This window comes from Lygodium microphyllum, chromosome 13, assembly GCF_053477565.2.
Source record: "Lygodium microphyllum isolate KBCC chromosome 13, Lygodium_microphyllum_v1.1.10, whole genome shotgun sequence".
Lineage (NCBI taxonomy): Eukaryota > Viridiplantae > Streptophyta > Polypodiopsida > Schizaeales > Lygodiaceae > Lygodium > Lygodium microphyllum.
In genome coordinates this window covers 72,808,576-72,828,272 of record NC_141147.1, presented here as the reverse complement: position 1 = coordinate 72,828,272, position 19,697 = coordinate 72,808,576, and the positions used below count along the sequence as shown (strand labels likewise).

Here is a 19,697-nt window from a genome sequence, read left to right as displayed (position 1 = left end):
TCTTCTCCACGATTCCTCACTCTCACACACTCACTCCCTCACTCCCTCACACTCCCTCAATCCCTCACTCAAGCACAAGTAAGAAGGCAAGAAACAAGAGAAGAAGAAGAAGAAGATTTGGCCACACACAAGAATGAGCTTCTCATTCACTTTTCAACTTTATATACAAAACCCGAAATCCCTTTTGGACAGTCATCCCCTTATCCCCTTTTTTACATGGTCAGCCATGCCTACACCCTTTTTCCCATTGTCCTTCTATCTTCCTAGCTTCCTTTCCACCGCTTGTCTACATTTAAAAATTGCAGGGTGAGAGCCCAACACTCCTTAAATTAAATCATGATGTGCTTGTGCTCTTTTACAAAAGTATTGACTTGTGCTTTTCCTTGTGCGCCTTTTTCTTTTATTTAGGACTTTTCTATATTTCTTGTGCTTCCATATTCTTCTTGGCGTGCCTTCGTCTTCCGTTTTACTTTTGCATTGGCCTTTGTCCTTCGCTTTAGATTGTCCAAATTTTCCACCTTGTTTGTCTGACGGTTAACATTACCCCCCTCCTAAACAAGTGCCAGTCCCATGGCACTCACTGTCGTATAGGTAGTAGGCTTTAGCATGCACCGAAGACGTGGGTGGGAAGGACGTTTGTGGTTGCCATGGAGAAGTGTTGGTAGTGGTGGGGAGGAAGGTTGCTGGGGGCACGTTGGTGGCCTAGGTGGCTGGTGGTAGGGCTATTGGAGTTGGTGGTAGGGCTGTTCTTTGTGGGGATTGCACTGATGGAGCACAAGTGGCAGTTTGTTGGGGATTCTGCACATGATGATTCTTGGCGGGCTTGCAGGATGATAAAGGATAAGAATTCAGAGTTGAGTGTCAATGAAGAGCGAATGACACTTTCGTTGGAGTCTTCATTACCTGCAATTGAAAACCTCTCATAGGTGGTCTCTCCCTAGGGGTAGTGCTAGTCTTCTCTATTGTGCATAAGATATAGTTCAATTAGTTTGGGAGATAGGTCGAACTCTAAGCAAGCTGAGAGTATTGTCCTGCACTTGAGGACCCAAACTGTGTATATACTTTGGTGTAGATATTATGTGAGTGCTCATGCATACTTAGATATTACGTAGTTAGAAGATCGTGGGCTGGTTTCTCGTAACAATGTGTGAATGAAGCAAAGTTGTCCATGTTGAGAAGAAGTGCACATGAAGGTGTATGAGACATCCTTTGCGTTGTGACTGCACGACATAGCCTAATTGAACATAAGGATACCGCACTTTCGGTAGTTGGGAGCTATTGGACTTGGTTGATGAGGACGGTGTACTTTTCATGGCCATTCGTGCAGTGCTTACCACAATTGATTGCAATGGTATTAAGGCAGAGTACAATAGGAAATTGTGCAAATGGGTCAGGGTGATAGGTCTAACCATAGATGAGACAAGCTTCCTAGGTCTGTCCTGCCCTTGATGTGCCCTGAACAATTGTGGATGATGTTAAAGGGCAAGGGGACTAGGGATGGAGCCAACCGACCAAGGTCATTGGTCGTACCTAATTTGAGGACCCCTAGGTGCTGTGCTGTGATCGTGGCTGCTTCTTATTTTTCATTCTTTTCTTTTCATTTTTCATTTTCTTTTTTTCTTGTTCTTTTTTCTTTCTTTCTTTCTTTCTTTATTCTCTTTTTTTTTTTGTGGACTTGCCTAAGTACAACTATTGCAATATGTTGAGGCTATCATCCTTTCAGTGGGTTGGGAAGTATCAAGGTTCGAAGGCTCAGGAAATGGATATTATAGTGATGAGTGTGTCCTAGCCTCATTGTTAGAGAAATAGTTGTTGAGATGGGGAGATACACATGAGATATTGCAACCCTCTTTGGAACGTGCGATATTGGTACAACTGGGATAACAGCTGCCATGAGTTCCCCGGCGTAGAGTGTAACCCAGAAAGAGGAAGTGGTTAAGCTCATGCTTTGGGCCATGCGACATGGACAGGGTGATTTTTGCTTTTGACAGCGTGGCTTTGTCGTGGCTCTTCGTGGGGTTGGCGGTCTTGTGGTATCTTGGGTATTGAACACTTTCACACAGAGACTTGCATCATCCTACATCCACTTGTCACTTCATGAGAATACATGCACGGCTCATGCCACAACTATAATAAACCAGTGCAACACAAGGAGAAATCACTTATCTGAATTCGGTGGTGTTGACTTAGATACTTATCACATGCACTTGATTATCTTTTTAGATATTTTGCAACATCGAGTAGCATGGAACCTTGTCAGAGTCTACTGGCAACATGTAACTCCTCCTTAGTGAGAACCTTATCAGAGAGAGAGTTCTCTTGGCTAGTTTCAGCTAAGTCCGTACCCCGAATGGCAGTCAACACTTGAAAGGAAGTTGGTGCCACATAGGTTGGGTCTCTTTGAGACCACCATTTGGCCAATCGCTCCTATGAGACTGTCATGATTTGGGCTCCTAGTTTGGCCATTGCAATGCATTTTTCAAACCAACGTTGTTCGAATTGACTTGACCCTTTGATTGTCACATTAGTTGCTCTATCTCTAAGAGATTTGGTTGGCAGAGCACATCATTGAATGTTACAGTTAAGCGTATTTTTTCGACTTCCTCGTCAGAGATGAGTCACATGCGTTCATACAGGAGCATAAGATGTTATTGCTCTTCCCAGGGTAAGGGAAATGGCAAGTATTCTTCAAGCTGCTCTTTAGGGAATGCGCCCATGTCTGCCAGGACATAGACACGTGCGAACACTTTGAGCTTAGCATCCAACTCGATTAAGAATTCTGTGACACTTCTATGTTCAACAAGGGCTTGCTTGATTGCTATCTCATGCAAGGTTCTAGGAGTTTGCCTAGGCTTTAGCATAGCTAGGGGCTCAGGCCTAGACGAGCAAGATTGGTCAATCCTAGGATTTCTTATGCTCTTGGGGTTTCCATGTTTCTCCTGAGGCTTTGTCATTGTGTCATAGTTCTCCTTGGATGTGATTGGTATAAATTTGTCACCATGTTGTGACAACGTTGTATCCACTCTTGATTGGTCAATGCAAGTTCTGTTGTTGGTGGATTGAGTGTTGCAAGCAACTGTTGATGGTAATGACTGCTTTGATTTTTCAGAGCACACCGATGTATCTAGGTTTCACCGCTATTAGGAGAGGCATCAATGGGGTCATTGGTGGATGGATTTGATGCTTTATTCCTCACCTCTCCAGCACTCTTGGTGTCAATGTTCTTGGGGTCCACAATGACCTATAACTCTGATTGTTTTCGTTGTTTTCTCCTCTTTTTCTTGGTCAGTGAAGGTGCATCTCTCAACGACTCAAGACCCTAGACTAGGTCAACCATTGATGTGCTTGGTTGGGCCTCAACATTCCCTTTCTCTAGTGTGTCCTTATGGGACATAGCCTTGGCCTGCTGAATAGCCTCGCTAGGTTGTGAGGGTATAACTACCTCCCTTTTTGGAGAGTCTAGCTCTTCCCTTTTGTTTAACTCCTCCAACCTAGACTTTAGGTGCTTTGGAAATGCTAGAGTTTTCATTGAAGTTGGTTGTGACACCTCCTCCACAGGTAAACTACTAAGGACACGTTCCGCAAGGGGCATTGTCACAGCCAAAGGCTGTGACTACTGTGATCCCTGATTGGAAGTAGTAGCAGCTAGTTCAGTGGACTTACTACTATTGGTGGATTGCTATGTCAAGTCCTTAGGTAGATTGGAAGTGGTCTTGTCTTTTGTTGCCCTTAGAGCATTCACTTGTCACGATTGTGGGAGAGAAGGAAGGAGTCTCGCTTGAAGCTTTCTTGCTTGCACAATGGGGGAAGACACACAAGGGTGGAGGCTGAAAACAGTTTTCCTCTTCTTAGTTGTGTAAGCCAAAAAAACTCAAGTACAAAGAAATAGAAGAACCCTATATATGGGTCTCAAACCAAACTCAACTAACTAAGGTGGCATCCTAACTGAGCCACGAACTAGAGTAGATAAGGATAGCTATCATGTAGCTATTATTCATGGGCGGTGTACCAACCGCGTCTGCAACTGACAAGTCGGTGACATAAATATACAACGGTCACCCTAGCGTATCACGAGTGGAGCTCGATATCTCAACATCACTTGCGTAGATCGAGTATTAGTTGAGCTAGTCACGGTGGATTGCACAGGCATATCCTTAGGTTGAGAGCTAAGGGTGGTGTCATGTCATGCCTCTTGGACATTTGGAAGCTCTGATGTAGGTAGAGATTGGGATTGAGTAGCCACACTTAACGACTATTGTGCTTCGTGTGTCCATTTAGGGGAAGAGGGTATAGGAGACTTGGGACTCCTAAGTGGCTTTGACACTAGCTGGGAGATTTGCTCGTGGCTATTAGATGATTTTGCTATTTGCTTTGTTGAGCATTTAACCTTGCCATGAGCAATGTTGTGCCTATGATGCCTGCTATCCTCTTAGGGAATCAAAGGCTCCTTGGGCACTAGCGGCTTTTGCATATCTTCAACGATTACATCTGATATCTACTTGTCAAGCACGCTAGGCTGAGGATCTACCCTCCAACTAGTCCAGTTTGGTTTCTTGATTTCGATCATGAGGGGCTCTGTCACTCCACTATTGTTGTCTCGAGACTTGGTTTTTTGTTTAAATCTCCTCCTATGCTTCTTTGCTCTTGATACGATCTAGCCTTCAGTCAACAAGGGAGGTTTAGCAAGGGGTTTTGGTACCCAAATCCATCAATTCCTGCGTAATACCCTTGAGCACGTAGCAATGCTTTGGATATCCATCATGGTGTTGTGCTGGCCCTCCATCGATGCCTTCGTCTATAAGGCTTGGGCTTCTTCTGGGGTCGTCTATGATATTTGTAAGTCCAAAGCCTATCCTTGGTATTGTCTCTTGACCTTATTGTTTCAGGCATAGCCTCACTCACTGGTTCTCGTTGTTTGACCTGTGCTTGTATCAACTCTTCCAACAAGTACTTGCTCTCGTTAATAGGCTTGACTGTTATGTCAACACCCTTCTTGCCTTTCCCTCAAGGTTCGATGAGGTCACCCTTGCTAAAGGTTGTGACTATCCTCACACCCGGTAGTGTCAGCAGGTGTATCCTTTGTGCTACATAGTCGGCCTCACACTTGGTTTCCCTTTTGAAGGGTCTTCCTAGGAGGGTTTCCTTCGCGTAATTAGCACTATTTGGAGGAACATGAAATAGGATAGGCAAGCTTTCAGTTTCAATTGTCGCAAGGATTTTGCACTTCCCTATGAGTGCTTATGGGTGTTCCCCATAAGGGCTAAGAGTTGCATTAGTCGGTGTGAGCTTTGGTTGGCCTAGCAGGGTCCATGATTCATAGGTCAAGATATTAAAATATGCTTCTTCATCAATCAGAGCATCGATAGTATGCTCTCTTTCCATGGTGAGTTTGACCCTAAGATAAGCAGGTGGTACTATGTCTTCGTCTTTCGGGTCTTGGCTTGTAAATTTAAGCCTTCTAACAAATGCCCTTGAGTCCCCAATTGCACGACCAGATGTGGATTCTCCACTAATGTCTTGGATTGTCAGTGATGTGCTATTCAAGGAGCATCTATCGTCAGGCACTACAAGGGATCGGGCTCATACCTGCGCTCCTAGCCGCACAAAATGACTTGGGAAAAAAAGTGTCGGGCCCGTGTAATAGCGCGTGTATCATCGCGGCTAGAGACATGCGTGTAAAAGTGCGTGTACAGTGACAGTCAGTCGCGCGAATACACGACCCCATACACGCGTTCTGCGCAGTTTTGCTGCAAATTTACATGCGAATCTAATAGACTATCCGCGCAAATATACGCGATTTTGACAGATGACACGCGCTTATACACGCGATTACAGAGGGAAAAAAAAATCCAGAGAGTGCTTTTGGGTGCCTGGATGCTGTTCCAGCATCCAGCCACCCAAAGGCACTCTCTGGATTTTTTTTTTGGTGAATTGCACCATAAAAAAAGAGCGATTTAGATTTCAAGACACGAATCAAGACTCACTCTCTATGAATACACGATTCAATATTACTATCTAAAACTTAATACACGACTCAAGACTCACGATTCAATACATTGTCAATACATGATACATTTGTGTACAAGGGAGTCCATATGTCAAAATAGCCCATGGCTTTAATTAGGAACAAATATATACAAAGTCAAATAGGGAGCTAGGTGCAAAAAAGCCCATGGCTTCAGTTACAAAAAATTTTTGTACAACCACATCCTACAGTATTCTGAAAGCTAATTAGAGGATGATGAGGACCCTGTGCTCTCTCCATGATCAGAGGAGCTCGCATCGGTATATTCCGATGAGTGGTGCTCGCCTCCACCAGGAGCAGTGGCACGAACATCAGCAGTGGCGGCTGGATCATCAGGGGCAGGAGCATCAGCAGCTTGTGCCTGTTCAAGAAATATACCGTATGTAAGTATACATATATATGCAATTAAATAAACCGAAATCATTCATTTAGAGTTTTCAAGTACCTGTCGACCGTATGGTCTCATGGCCGCGTCAAACTGCGCATCCGTAATACGTCCCTCGTTTTTGAAGATGGCCCACGTGTCACGTCTGCTATTGCGGCGAGCATACCCAGTCTCGTGGGCTGTGGGCCTCCTCCCCATAACCCGTCGCTGTAACATAATCAAGATAGTTTGTAAGATCAAAACAATCATAGAATCAATGAATTTGGCAAACAATCAAATAAAGAGGCAAGTTACTTACGAACTCTGCCTCCCACGACTCGACGCCGCCAGATCCGAAATGCGACGATCCAATGGTCTCCATCTGGATCCGTCGTGCCTCCACATGCTGCCTGCTCTTCACGCCTCCCTCTGCGCGCTTCTTTGCCTCCTTCCACTAGCGTTTGTGGGCAGTGGCAGGTTTCTCACAAGGATAGCCACCCGCAGCTACATTCACCCCATCATCGTACGCGAGTTTCTTAAGGTGAGATCTTTTATTACTTAAGATCTCCCTTATTCGCGTCCTTCCCCATACATCCGAGAATGTCGCTCGTGGGGGATTGGGGTACCGACTATGTACACTATCTAGGACCTCCCTAACTAACCGGCTATCCTGATCTTTAAATTTTACAAAACAGTTTCTATACATGTTTGAAACTACCCCCCGCATATACTCCATCACCTCTTTCCCTCTCGCATCCATGACTACCCCGCCCCTATCCGTAACATCGTAGAAAATCTCTCCCTCCACCTCTCTCGCCTCCTCCGACTCCTCACTGTCTCCTCGTACATGCCTCCCTCCATGCCCCGTCTCACCGCGTGCCCTACTACCCCCCCCACCAAAGCACGCGCCGCATAATCCTCCACTCCCGCTCTCCCTACTGCGGCGTCGGCTCTCATCTGTACTGCGGGAGTAGCCATGACTAGGGGTGGCTGCACGTGACTGTGTACGTGACCTTGGCTGTGAGGGAGCACGTGATGGTGGCCGTGAGCCCTCACGTGACGGTACAGAGGAGGGTGTGCGTGAGTGTGTCCGTGCAGGGGTGTGTCTCCTCAGTGAGCGTCTATGCGCAGGGGTACATCTCGCCGGACTCGCAGGCGTAGACGGCAGTGGAGAGGCTTGTGTACTTGGGGGCGCGGTGTGACCTGGGAGTCTAGGAGGAGGATGGGCATACATATACTCTGTCAGCTCCACTGGATTAGGATGGCGCCCAAAATGGTTTATCATCTCCATCATCCAAGTGGCGTATGCCCACGGATCGGAGGAAGAGCCTGGATCCATGAAGAATCTGCAAAGCGTCAAAATTCCGCCTCAATGAACCAAGCAAAACATGCATATAAAAAATAAACATATCTCCTACAATATATCTCCTCAATATATCTCCTACAATATATAACCTACAACATATATCTACCATTCTAGAAAATAAACATATCTCTTACAATACCAAACATCGAATTAGTAGAAGATCATAAGCCAAAAGAAGAAGTTCATTTCGAATTAGTGACGAAATTCATGAAAAACAAAAACTCTTTCCTCTATCTTGACGGACATTGTCCATCAAGGGAGAAATGACTAAACACATACACAAGGGTTCCTTCTTCTCTTTTTCCTCTATCTTGACGGATGTCGTTTGTCAAGAAATAAATAGTTAAGCACATATACAATGTGTGTGAATTCTATCCTCTGTCGCTTTCAAGTACACATAGCACGGGTGGAAAGAAAGAAAGCGACAGATTTGCCAAAACAAACAAACGACAACCAACCTCTTTGAAAAGTCTTTGAAAAGTGAGTTCGTTGATTCTTGCTTCTCTCTCCATTTCTGTGTTGTCTGCACCCTTTGCTTCTTTTGGGTAGTCCAAGAGGGAGAAGGCTGGTTGGAAGAGGCAGGTTCGGGGGTTTGGAAGAGCTGGAGGCAGAGGTACTGTAGCGACAAAGAAAGAAGAAGAAGAAGTGTTTTGAAAGAGGGCTTTTGAAAGAAAGAAAGCGACGCGTGCGGTAGGTAAACGCAAAAAGCACGCGTGTAAAAGCGCGTGTAAAAGCGCAGTAGAATACATTGTAGACGCGCCTGTACACGCGACACAGAGACTGTTTATACTTTTTTTAAAAACTGATTGTTCTTGTGTATCCATTGTTTTGTGCATAGGATGTGTATGATTTCGCTAAAAACTGATCCTACTTCTGTATTGGTTATTTTGGACATAGCATGTCATCATCCTCTTCAAGCAGTTCTGGTGAGGATGAGACAATGCGTCATCGTGATCGCGACGTGTGGCTGGCACAAAGGATCAAGTGTACGTGTAATCGATGTCAAGGGTGCATTGTACGAGCGCGTCGAATTACATTGAATCACATCTCGATGTATGGAGAATGGATTCAAACAGGTTTAGAGGTGAGAAGATGTGAATTGAAAGTATTAAAATAACTCATGGTGTGCAAATTAATGGAGCGCGTTGTAATATATATACTGTGATTGAAGCAGGATGCAGTACCACACCCTAACATGGTGCCATACGCACGGCGAGAGCATGCAAAGCGTCGACGAGATGATGCTGGAGCTTCGGGATCTGTTGTCGGAGATGAGTGGGAAAGGGATGACAATAGCCCTGCACCCCACGAAGTTGTGGAAGAGGAAGTGTTTGATGACATGGTGCGGAATCTTTTTAGGGATGATCGCAAAGGTGTGGACGACAATGATATGGAACAAGAGCATCTCTACAACGCTTCATCGACACCGGTTTTTGAAGGGTGCACATTCTCTATTTTACGTGCTTCACTTGAACTGCTCAATATACAAACAGTTTATGGATGGAGCAATGCAAGTCTTGACGCATTATTGAAGTAAGCATTGTAACTTGCAAATTTGAGTTAGTGGTTTTTGGTTTACAGTATAGGGTTTAGGGTTATGGGCTAATTGATGATATTGGATGCAGGCTATTATCAAACATGCTTCCAAAGGGGAATAGACTACCCACCTCAAGAGACAAAGCGAGGCGCTATGTGACATCTCTTGGAGGATTGGATTATGATCGCATACATGCATGCGTCAATGATTGCATTCTCTTTCGTGGGACGCATAAGGAGGCTCGACAGTGTCCCACTTGTGGTGAAGCAAGGTATAGAACAGATGTGAAGAGTTTTGATGTACCTCGTAAAGTCTTGCGACACTTTCCTATAATTCCTCGCATCAAACACATGTTCAAGTGCAAATCCATAGCAGAGCTCATGTCATGGCATTCCTCGCATCGATCGGATGATGGCATGTGGAGAATTCCTGCAAACACTCCTGCTTGGAAGCATATTGAAGATGAGTGGCCCAGCTTTAAAACAGAGCCCAGAAACTTGAGACTTGGCCTAGGTATGGATGGAGTGAATCCGTTTGGTTTCAAGAGCACCGCATACAGCGTGTGGCCGGTTGTGTTGGTGAATTACAACCTTCCACCATCAATGGCGATCAAGAAGGGACATCTTATGTTATCCCTTCTGATTCCAGGGAAACATAAAGTCAAGCATATGGATGTTTATCTTGAACTGTTGATTGATGAGTTGGAGGAACTATGGAGAGGTGTTGCGGTAGTGGACATTAGTAGGCCTCCCTCCTCTCAACACTTCGACTTAAAAGCAGTGTTGATGTGGACAATGCATGACTTTCCAGGATACAGCGATTGTTCTGGTAAGAATTCTAACTACCTCCCGACTCTAATACTACTAGCTATATCAATTATAACTATTGACTTTATTATTCTAACTTTTTTTTTATTTTAACAGGTTTGAGGACATCGGGTAAACATGCATGTCCTATATGTGGCCCTTCATTGGTACATGAGTATGCTGATGGTTTGTGTAAGACCATATTCGATAATCATCATCGATTTCTCCCATCAGATCACCCTAAATATGCTCCTAGTAAGAGGAACATTCATCCACAGACACTTCGTGCAAAAGATTGGAAGCGTATTTGGGAGTCTTCAAATGTTCTTCCTCCAGATGGCATGAACAGGTACATCTCCATTGTTTTCAATCTTGTTTTGTGTAGTCTCTAAAGTTGGAATAAATATGACAGTCTGCAATCCCTTGTGTAGGTACTCCATTTTTTTCCGGCTACCATATTGGACCCATCTCAAGATCAACCATCTTCTTGATCCCATGCACATCTTCAAGAATGTGGGATCTAGTATTTGGGAACATGTTATTGGTAAAAGAGACAATGTTAGCGTACGGGAGGACTTGCACGTCGCAGGATGTATGCGTCAAGCTTGGCCATGAGAGGAGGGTGGGCACGTTCATCTTCCGCCTGCTCCCTGTAAATCCCATGTAAGATCACCCTTCATTATACCTTGCAAAATGAATGTGCATGAGGTATAACGTACTGTGCATTTATTTTTCAGATATGTTAGTTCCAAAGCAATTGATCCAGCCACATTGGATGATGCGCGTGTTATGGCAGTGGAGGTGGTTTGTATGGTAGAGGAGACTTTTCCGCGAACCATTCTCACAAGTCAACTACATCTCATTGTGCATTTAGTGGATGAAATTGCTTTATGTGGCACTGTGCATGCCCGTTGGATGTTCTTCCTAGAGCGCTTCATGAAGACCTTAAAAGACTTTGTGAGGCAAAGTGCAAGGCCCGAAGGAAGCATGGCTGAGGGTTGGTTGATACAAGAGTCTCTTGTATATATATCAGAATTTCTTGATCAGGTGGATAGCTCTTTGCCGCGACTATGGAGCAATGAAGAGGACTTGAGGATGACGTCTATTGTGCCTCAAGGAAAAGGACAGAGCAAAGTAATTGAGAGAACATTGATTGATGATCTTAATTTCACTTGCATCCTTAATAGTGATGTGATGAGCAGATGGGTTACAAGATACGAGGATGCAAAGACAAAAAGGCAAGCAGACAGAGCTCTCTTTCGGAGGCAACATGGCTCTCGTAAGGCGTACCCTAAGCATCTAGCAACACTTCCGAATGATATTCATGTTGATTGGTTGCATGAGGAAATGGAGAGAGCAGAGAGAGATGAGGAGCTGCATATCACGGCGGAAGAATGGGAGTATGCACGAGGATGCATGTTAAAGGTACATAGAACAAATGTAAATTTGCATTCTTTGTAAGTGATTGGCTTTTCATATTTATTCACATTAATTGCTTACATAGATATTGCTTATATTTTGGTCCAGTGCACTATGTTCAATGCTATATGGTGTGAAGGCAAGCATTTTCGAACACAAAGAATAGATGAAAAGAGGAATACACAAGATTGCGGTGTCATTAGTAGCTTTGAGGGAGCCAATGGAAAAATGGATGATTATTGTGGCACAATCCAAGACATATACAGACTTGATTTTCGCCGCTTCTTTGTGTATGTTTTGGATGTCAAATGGCAAATGAACGTGGTGGAAAAAGGGCCTAACGCAACGATAAAACGCCATGCAAGTGGCTATGTAACTATTGACTCTACAAAGTTTTGGCAAACAAAGAAAGATAGGCTCGTATTGCCACAACAATGTGAGCAGGTATGCATTTTTTTACAAATGTGTTTCATGTACATATATATCTAAGCTCGCGCACCCCTTGACTTTTGATATGCTAATTAATTAATGAATTATGTGTATTTGAGCAGGTTATCTATCTGCCAATGGTGCATGACAGTAAATGGTGGTATGTCATCCCTATTGCACCACGTTCCAAAGTAATGTATAATACATTCACTGATATGGAGCATATGGAGGATGTGGCAAGTCGCAAAGAAGATGATGTCGAACATGCCAATGTAGATGATCATGATAATGAGGATGAGCGTGCCATTTCTCATGATCATGAGGATGACCCTTCCATTGAGGATGATGGTGATGATGATGAGAATGATCAAGGCATCGGTACCATTATCAATGGGCAAAATAGCGATAGTAGAATAAATTTAATCGTAGCCTTACAAATTGATCAAATGGATATTGATGTTGATCGTTTGGCAAGGATGGATCTTATTGAAGATGAGATCGAACCCTAACCAATCCATCACTGTATTGTTCCAAATTCATGACATTTCTATTGTATACTTTGTCTTTCAATAACCATATGAAGATATATTTTTCAATATATTACGTTGTTGTAAGTGCATGTAGTGGGATTTTGTAATGGTTTGTAAACACTGCAATGCACAATGACATTTTTAAAACTTAATGGTTTTCTATTTTGAAAAGAAATGGATTTCTGTAGTTAGGCTCTATGTCGCGTGTAACAGAGCGTGTATTATGACAGACTTAACGCGCAAATACATGCGCCCTCACATGCAATTATACACGCGCCTGACTTGGCGCATATACACGCGCTGTTACATGCATGTATACATGCGCCGGATATTGCTGTAAGTATAAACGACCATACACGCGCCCGTAACTTTTCGCGTGTAATGGACGCGTGTATGGCGGCATTGTGTTGTAGTGAGGACTGTCATATCTAGTCATTCTCGATGTTGTAACTTGATGTTGTTGCTTTTTGCTTTGACTAGATGAAGTCTGAATGCAGCACGTATGTGTTTTTGCAGTGTGGCCTTTTTGCCCTTGTTGGCTATATTGGCCCATTGATGTTCTAGGGTCTTTGTTTCTCTTTGTTCGGGTATGGGCTTTTGGTTGCTCTTTTGCAAGTGAGAATCCATGCTCGTGTAGAGCCATTACTACACTAGGGTCCGATTTGGAGGACTTGTCATGACACGCGTTTTCTCTCCAACCTACTTGGGGGAGGTGTGGAGGGGGCAGAGCCCCCTTTGCGGGGGTCTGGGGGGAGGGGGCAGTCCCCCCGGCCCACAGGGCCATTACAGTAAACACCATGCGCAATTTGGAGGATCGTTTATAGCCAAATTTTGAACTACTTGCTCTAAGTTCCAGCCCAGTGATCAATCTATGATATGGTTTCGGTTCTATATGGTCTCTCGGTCGGTTTCAGGTCTATGGGTTAAAATTTGAAAAAATCCAAATTCGACCCAACAAGTCCGAGTTGCAGAGGCCAAATCCCCGATTCGGCGGACCGAGTAGAAAGGGTCGAATGTAATTGGTCCGAATGTCAAATTTGGCCAGTTCGAGTTTGGTTGTCTGAGGGCCGAGTGGCCAAGTGGACCGAGGGCTGATTCTGGGACTCGGCCAGGGTGGTCCAATCTTGGGAATCGGATGGGATGGTCCGATTGTGAGACTCGGACGGGTTGGTACGATTGTGAAAATCGGACAGGGTGGACCGATTTTGGCATTGGGTCCGATTTCTACTTTGGTCTGATTTCCCTAGTCGGACAGGGTGGTCCGACTCCTGTGGTATGACACATTGTCCGATTTTGGCACTGGGTCCGATTTTGACACTGGGTCTGATTCTTGCAGTCAGACGGGGTGGTCCGATTTTAGCAGTCGGACGGTCCGCGACTCCAGAAATTGGGTGGTCCAATTTTGGGACTCAAATGGGTTGGTCCGAATGCACAAACAACAGCCCCCGGGTTGCGCGCGATAACTCAAACTCAATGCCTACTCCATGAACTCATCTCGTGCCTTCCAAATATGTGCAAAACAATACAAAGAACTACCAGGCATACCTAGAATCAATGTGGTGCTCGAATCGATCAGCGCTTCAAAGATCTCCTTGCAGCTCTCTCTCTCTCTCTCTCTCAGTAGGACTGATCATACTTCTTAGTGGATATTTACTACCTATTGGTTACGTGCTATGCTTTGGGTGTTATGCATGCTATATTGATGCTTCCCATGGATCGTACACACTGTGATATGCATTTGGGGACTGTTTGGGACTGAAATAGTGCTTGATAGTTGTGACCTTGGCTGTGGTAATGTACTTATAGCTTTACATGAAGAGCTTGAAGATGCTTATGCAGTTTATGTCTCCTGAGTGTGCTCTCTAGTTGATCATGCTTCATGAATGGTTTGGGCTGATGTTACAGAGCAGCACATGTTTGGTTATGTTACATGCTCATGTATCTTGCTTGCAAGGTGGATACTTGATGCATACTTATGCCTTTTGGATGCCAAACATTTGGGGATGACACCACATGACTCGGATATGCTTTTGGGGCTGATTTGAGCCATTACCTCCTCAGTTTTGGATAGTGATTTCATGTTGTTTATAGCTGGGCTGATTGTACTTCTTAGTGGATATTTAATGCCTATTTTTTACTGTGATGCTTTGGGTGTTATGCATGCTGTATTGATGCTTCCCATGGATTGTACAAACTTTGATATGCATTTGGGGACTTTTTGGGACTGAAATAGTGCTTGGCAGTTGTGACCTTGGCTGTGATAATGTACTTACAGGTTTACATGAAGAGCTTGAAGATGCTTATGCAGTCTATGTCTCCTGACTATGCTCTCTGGTTGATCATGCTTCATGAATAGTTTGGGTTGATGTTGGGGCCTAGTCCTTGTGACTTTTCCTGTCTTGGTTGCAGCATATGCCTATTATTGATAGCTTATGCCCTATGTCACTACTTGATTATGGGCCTTCCTCATGGCATGATCTTATGTCTTGGATGGGTGGTATGTACTTGGTTGCCTCATGATGGATGTTTGGCTTCATGCTGCCCAGCTACTTTGGAGTGTGACATCACTATGCAATTATGGATCCTGGATGCCTTTTGGATTGTGCCGCTTGGACCTTGGATATGCTCAGGCATTATGCCTATCTGGACTTGGACCTTGGGATGTCTTGGATGTATTGTAGCAGTTGCTCCCTTGGCATCTTACCTTTCCCATCCAGTGGGAGCTATATCTTGGCACACTTGGCTTCGATTGCAAATTGATTTTATGGGCTTTATGGTTTGGCTGCAGATGAGCTTTGATGATGAGACCGTGGGCTTTCGTCCCTCATCTATGCTTTTGTTGTCTTTGACATATGGATGCTTGTATAACTTAGGCACTTGGCATGATATTTGGACACTGCCCATGCATTGTTTATTGACTTCGGGGACGCCTATGCACTCTGTCCTCTCTTTTCACTGCCTATGGTAGGCCTATTGATCTCTCTTGTAGGTTTAAGAGGGTCATTTGCATGCTTGGATGCTTGTTACATGCTCCATGCACCTACCTATATGCAGTGCTTACCTATGTGGGCTGATTTGATCTAGGTAATGCCTTGGATCCGATTACAGTCTTGCCAACCTATTGTCAATGATAGTGATATGCCTCTTTGTTATGGCTTGAACCTTTGCTCATTTGGTTATTCATATGGCAGTTCTCTGAGGGCCCTACAAGACATGTGGTGCATGCCAGTTTTTTAATGCTTATTGGGGGTATGCTCCTTTGATGCAGGTGGCTATGTCAAACATGAGTATGCATGATGGCATGCCTTGGCCAATTGTTCGGTTTTATCCTAACTTGTTTGCTACTGGGAGCTTATGTCTCCTTGCTCGGTTGCCTACACTTGGTTATGCTACAATTGTGCTTACCTTACACGCTTATGCATTCCTATTGAGGGCTATGACTTGGATGTGGCAGTTTATTACCTACAGTTGGTGTGCAGCACCCTGCCTTGGTTGTTTTCAAGGCCTTCCTGGACATGGTTGGCTGACCAAGAGAGGACTTACAAAAGAACATTTTGATGGCGGTAGATGCGGGTTGGTTGGAGATTGGATGTCTATGTGAAATGTGGCTCACTAGCAAAAGCATGGCAGACTGCAAGTTCGAGATGTGGTCTTGTGGAATGCAGTCATTGCAGGATATACTGAATAAGGGAATGATACTGAAGCATGAAATTGCTTACAACAAATGCAACTTGAAGGTTTGTTTGCAGATGATGTTTGCTCAACATGGCTTTGATTTCAAGATATGCTGACCATGGCTTTGATTTGGAGACAAATCAAGAAGATGTTATGGTAGATATGTTATATGCTTGTGAGAAGGAAGCACTTGAAATTTTTGATGTTATATGGTTGTTTGGAAAGAACATTTAGAAAATAGGTACCAAATTAATCTCTCTCTCCCTCCCTCCCTATGTCTCTCTCTCTCTCTCTCTGTCGCTCTCTCGCTCTCTGTGTCTCTCCATCTTTTGTAACTAAACAGGTTCTCTCCCTTCCGCTCCCACAAGAGACTACCCTAACCATAATTACAAAAATTTGACCAACACCAAATTATTGCAATGGAATAAAAACTATTAACGAGATGATTTGCATAAAACCACGAATCATTAACAAGATATTGCATATAGGTTCTGATCACCAAACTCAGAAGAAAGTGCCTAGAGAGCACGAACACGAATAGATTAAGCACATCAAATTGATACAATTTTTGTCTTTTTGGTAAGATAATAGTCATGGCTATACATTAGCTATCAATAGCAGTCGGTATTTGGATGCAATAATGTTTTCCAACACATGGACATTTGAAAAAGACAAAGTAAGGTGCTACTCATCATCTAGACCTGCTCCCATGGTAGAAGAGGTGACTGTGCATGCAAAGGTGTGTTCAACATCGACTAATTGCACAACCCTCCCAATGAGTTGGGCATGGGAACAATCAGGGGTGTCCCTTCGGGATAGTGAAAGTAAGGCATGGCATGTGTGGCAAGCCAATGTAACTAAAGGGTCCAACAACAATGTCTTGTTGGAACAATGAGGGCAATAAATACAATGCCTATTTGGAAACCGCATATGACTTCTCCCTCTTTGGTGCTTGCATCTCAAAACACCGGTCACACGTGCATGCTTGCTAGGTTGGCATAATGTGTCATTGATATATTGTGCACTTATATCTGTTGCTTTCTTTCCATGCCCTAGTCTTGTTTATGTGACATTTGCATGTACTTGCCCTATGCCCCATCTAATGGGCATGCCAATTTCTTTTGGATCCATTTGATTCAAAACATTATCTCTTGATACTTGTAGTTGTCGAAGGGTTGCCTCCTTCACTTCTCTTGTACATGTTGGAAGGCCATCTTCAATGTTTCTAAGTATCCTGTTCAATTCGGCAATGCAAGTACTTATGTCCCCATCAATACAATCCTCTTGACATGGATCAATTGGATCATCACACTCCAACATAACATTGTCCTTTTGCATTATAGGCGCACCTTCCAAGGCATGCACATTGTCTATGATGGGTAAAATGTAGTGAAGCTGTGGAAATTACTCTTTTAGTATAATGCAAACGCCATGTAAATGCTTGCATTCTGAAGACCAATCTAGGCATTCGCAGTAGTTGGATTGTAAACTCACATTATATCATTGAGAGGGAGTAGAAGTGCTTTGCATTTTGAATAACATTGAAACCTTGTTCATGACTTGAATATTTTATTGGCCTTTCTTATACCTTTTGTAATATCATCTCTCCTACCAGCCAATCTAGATGTGGGGCTCTTGCTTGTACCATACATACTAAAACAAGCCAAGTCCACTACAAAAGAAAAACTTGAAAATTTTAATTGCACGGTCATTGAACAGTTAAAAAAACGAATAAGTGGGGATCAAAATTTACCTATTTCTTGCTTTTGTTTGAAAAATTCAAGTAATGTTCCTCCCATACGAGTCCCTGTATGAGAGTCTCCCACAAGGGCACGAAGCAAGTCTAAAATGGACCTATTTATTCTTGTATCCAAAGAGAGTATATTTGACATATTTCCACAACCTCTCAACCAAATTTGTTGTATCCACATTTCCATGTTGGAAGAGACAACCAAACCTAGGCCATCTTCTTTGCCATATGCAAGTCTTTGCACACCATGCATTGGACAAGTAGTGTTGCACATTCAGATGGGAGGAGAATTGTTGCAATAACCCTTGATATTTCACATCAAATTCCGCCTCTATATAATCATGCATCAAACTTGTCATTGAGCTATATATAACATTTCTCATGCCTTCTGGAACCTATACAAGCATGCCATAACAAAGATATCATTGCCTCATTATGAGAGAGATCAATTCCACACCAAAAACAAAACTTGCATGATATTAAAATCACAAAGTCATACATGTGGAAGTAAGTTCTCCACCCATGCTTTTTTGACATGAAACCAACATAAGAGAACATGGCAAGAAGTTTGCACTTGGCATCCTTGTTGATCTTTCTCGAAGCAATGTGGATCTTCACTAATGACTTTTGAGATTGCTTCAAGCTCTTGTGAACATTTGTCAATAACAATGGCTTTAGGACGAACACCATTCATTTTAGAGAATACCATCTTTAGTGTTAGTTCCAAAGCCAATCTCTCTTGACGTGTGCCAGGGTCATTTGTACATAACATAAGCCAAATAGGAATCCCATTACCATGTTGGTTTGGTAAAACGGCAGCATACAATGGAAGGCCAAATACATTAGGTTTGAAAGTGCTATCAAGCGCCCATGCATTATGTGGGGAGAAGCGAACTGCCATTTCTAACATCCATTTATCTTGAATGATGAGAATGAATGGCCTATCCTTTTCATCTGATGCATTTGGAGTATAAGATTGTACGTACAACACTTGCACAAATGCATATGCAAGTATCTTATAGTGAGCACATTGGATATTTGTGATAACAATATTTCCTGCATACAAAGTGTTTATGATAACCCTAAATTGTATACATAAACCTTGTTTTGTGCCCTCAATTTTAGAGCCTCCACATACATTGCCGTCCAATCATCACTTGAGAGCTTTCCTATTCACAAAAAAAGGTTGTGACCATTAATGTATGATTCACATACATAGAAACACTTGTAGACAAATATCATATTTGCAATTCACCTTGATTGCACATTTGATGTGACAACATTTGAACTTTCTTCAGGATCATGAAAAATCGAAAGGTTACCCGATCGAGCAGTGTAGAGTTTTGTATATGAAAATTTTCCTTGGAACCCAACATCTTTGCGCATGATGACATATGCCCACATAAAAGAAGTCGTCTGTGCAACATTGAATGACTCTTGGATGCATAGGTAAGTGATATAGGCCTGCACGTGTACCAGGAATATGCCCATCATGAGTTGCCCATAATAAAATGGTCACTCCATCCACACCATCAATGTACTCTACATGTACCTTGAATGGACAGCCACGCTTTTTTTATTTTCTCAATCTTCGGATATTATCTCCCTTTCGTTCAATCCTTCCACCTTGATGGCATACATACTCAACAACTGTCTTGAGCATGGCATTGTTCTTTGAGGTGCGGAGTAAAACCAATTTGACTTTGTGCTTGATGATTATATCAATCAAGCTCTCCTCCACATGGGTCCTATTTGTCAAAGTTGTTTTGCATGGTTGTATTTTATTGTCCTTCTTA

General features: G+C 43.3%; 1 protein-coding gene and 1 pseudogene across 1 annotated transcript; one reads left to right on the top strand and one right to left on the bottom strand.

Annotated features, from left to right (window-relative positions):
• Positions 1–10,830: 10,830 nt before the first annotated feature.
• LOC148026763 (uncharacterized) lies at positions 10,831–12,455 on the top strand (the record flags this gene model as incomplete). Its single annotated transcript, XM_087690342.1, has 3 exons — positions 10,831–11,523; positions 11,626–11,961; positions 12,069–12,455. Coding segments are annotated over 3 exons (1,416 nt in total), but the record flags the coding sequence as incomplete, so codon positions are not given.
• Positions 12,456–17,893: 5,438 nt separating this feature from the next.
• On the bottom strand, positions 17,894–18,595 carry LOC148026762 (uncharacterized; annotated as a pseudogene).
• Between the last annotated feature and the right edge of the window lie 1,102 nt (positions 18,596–19,697).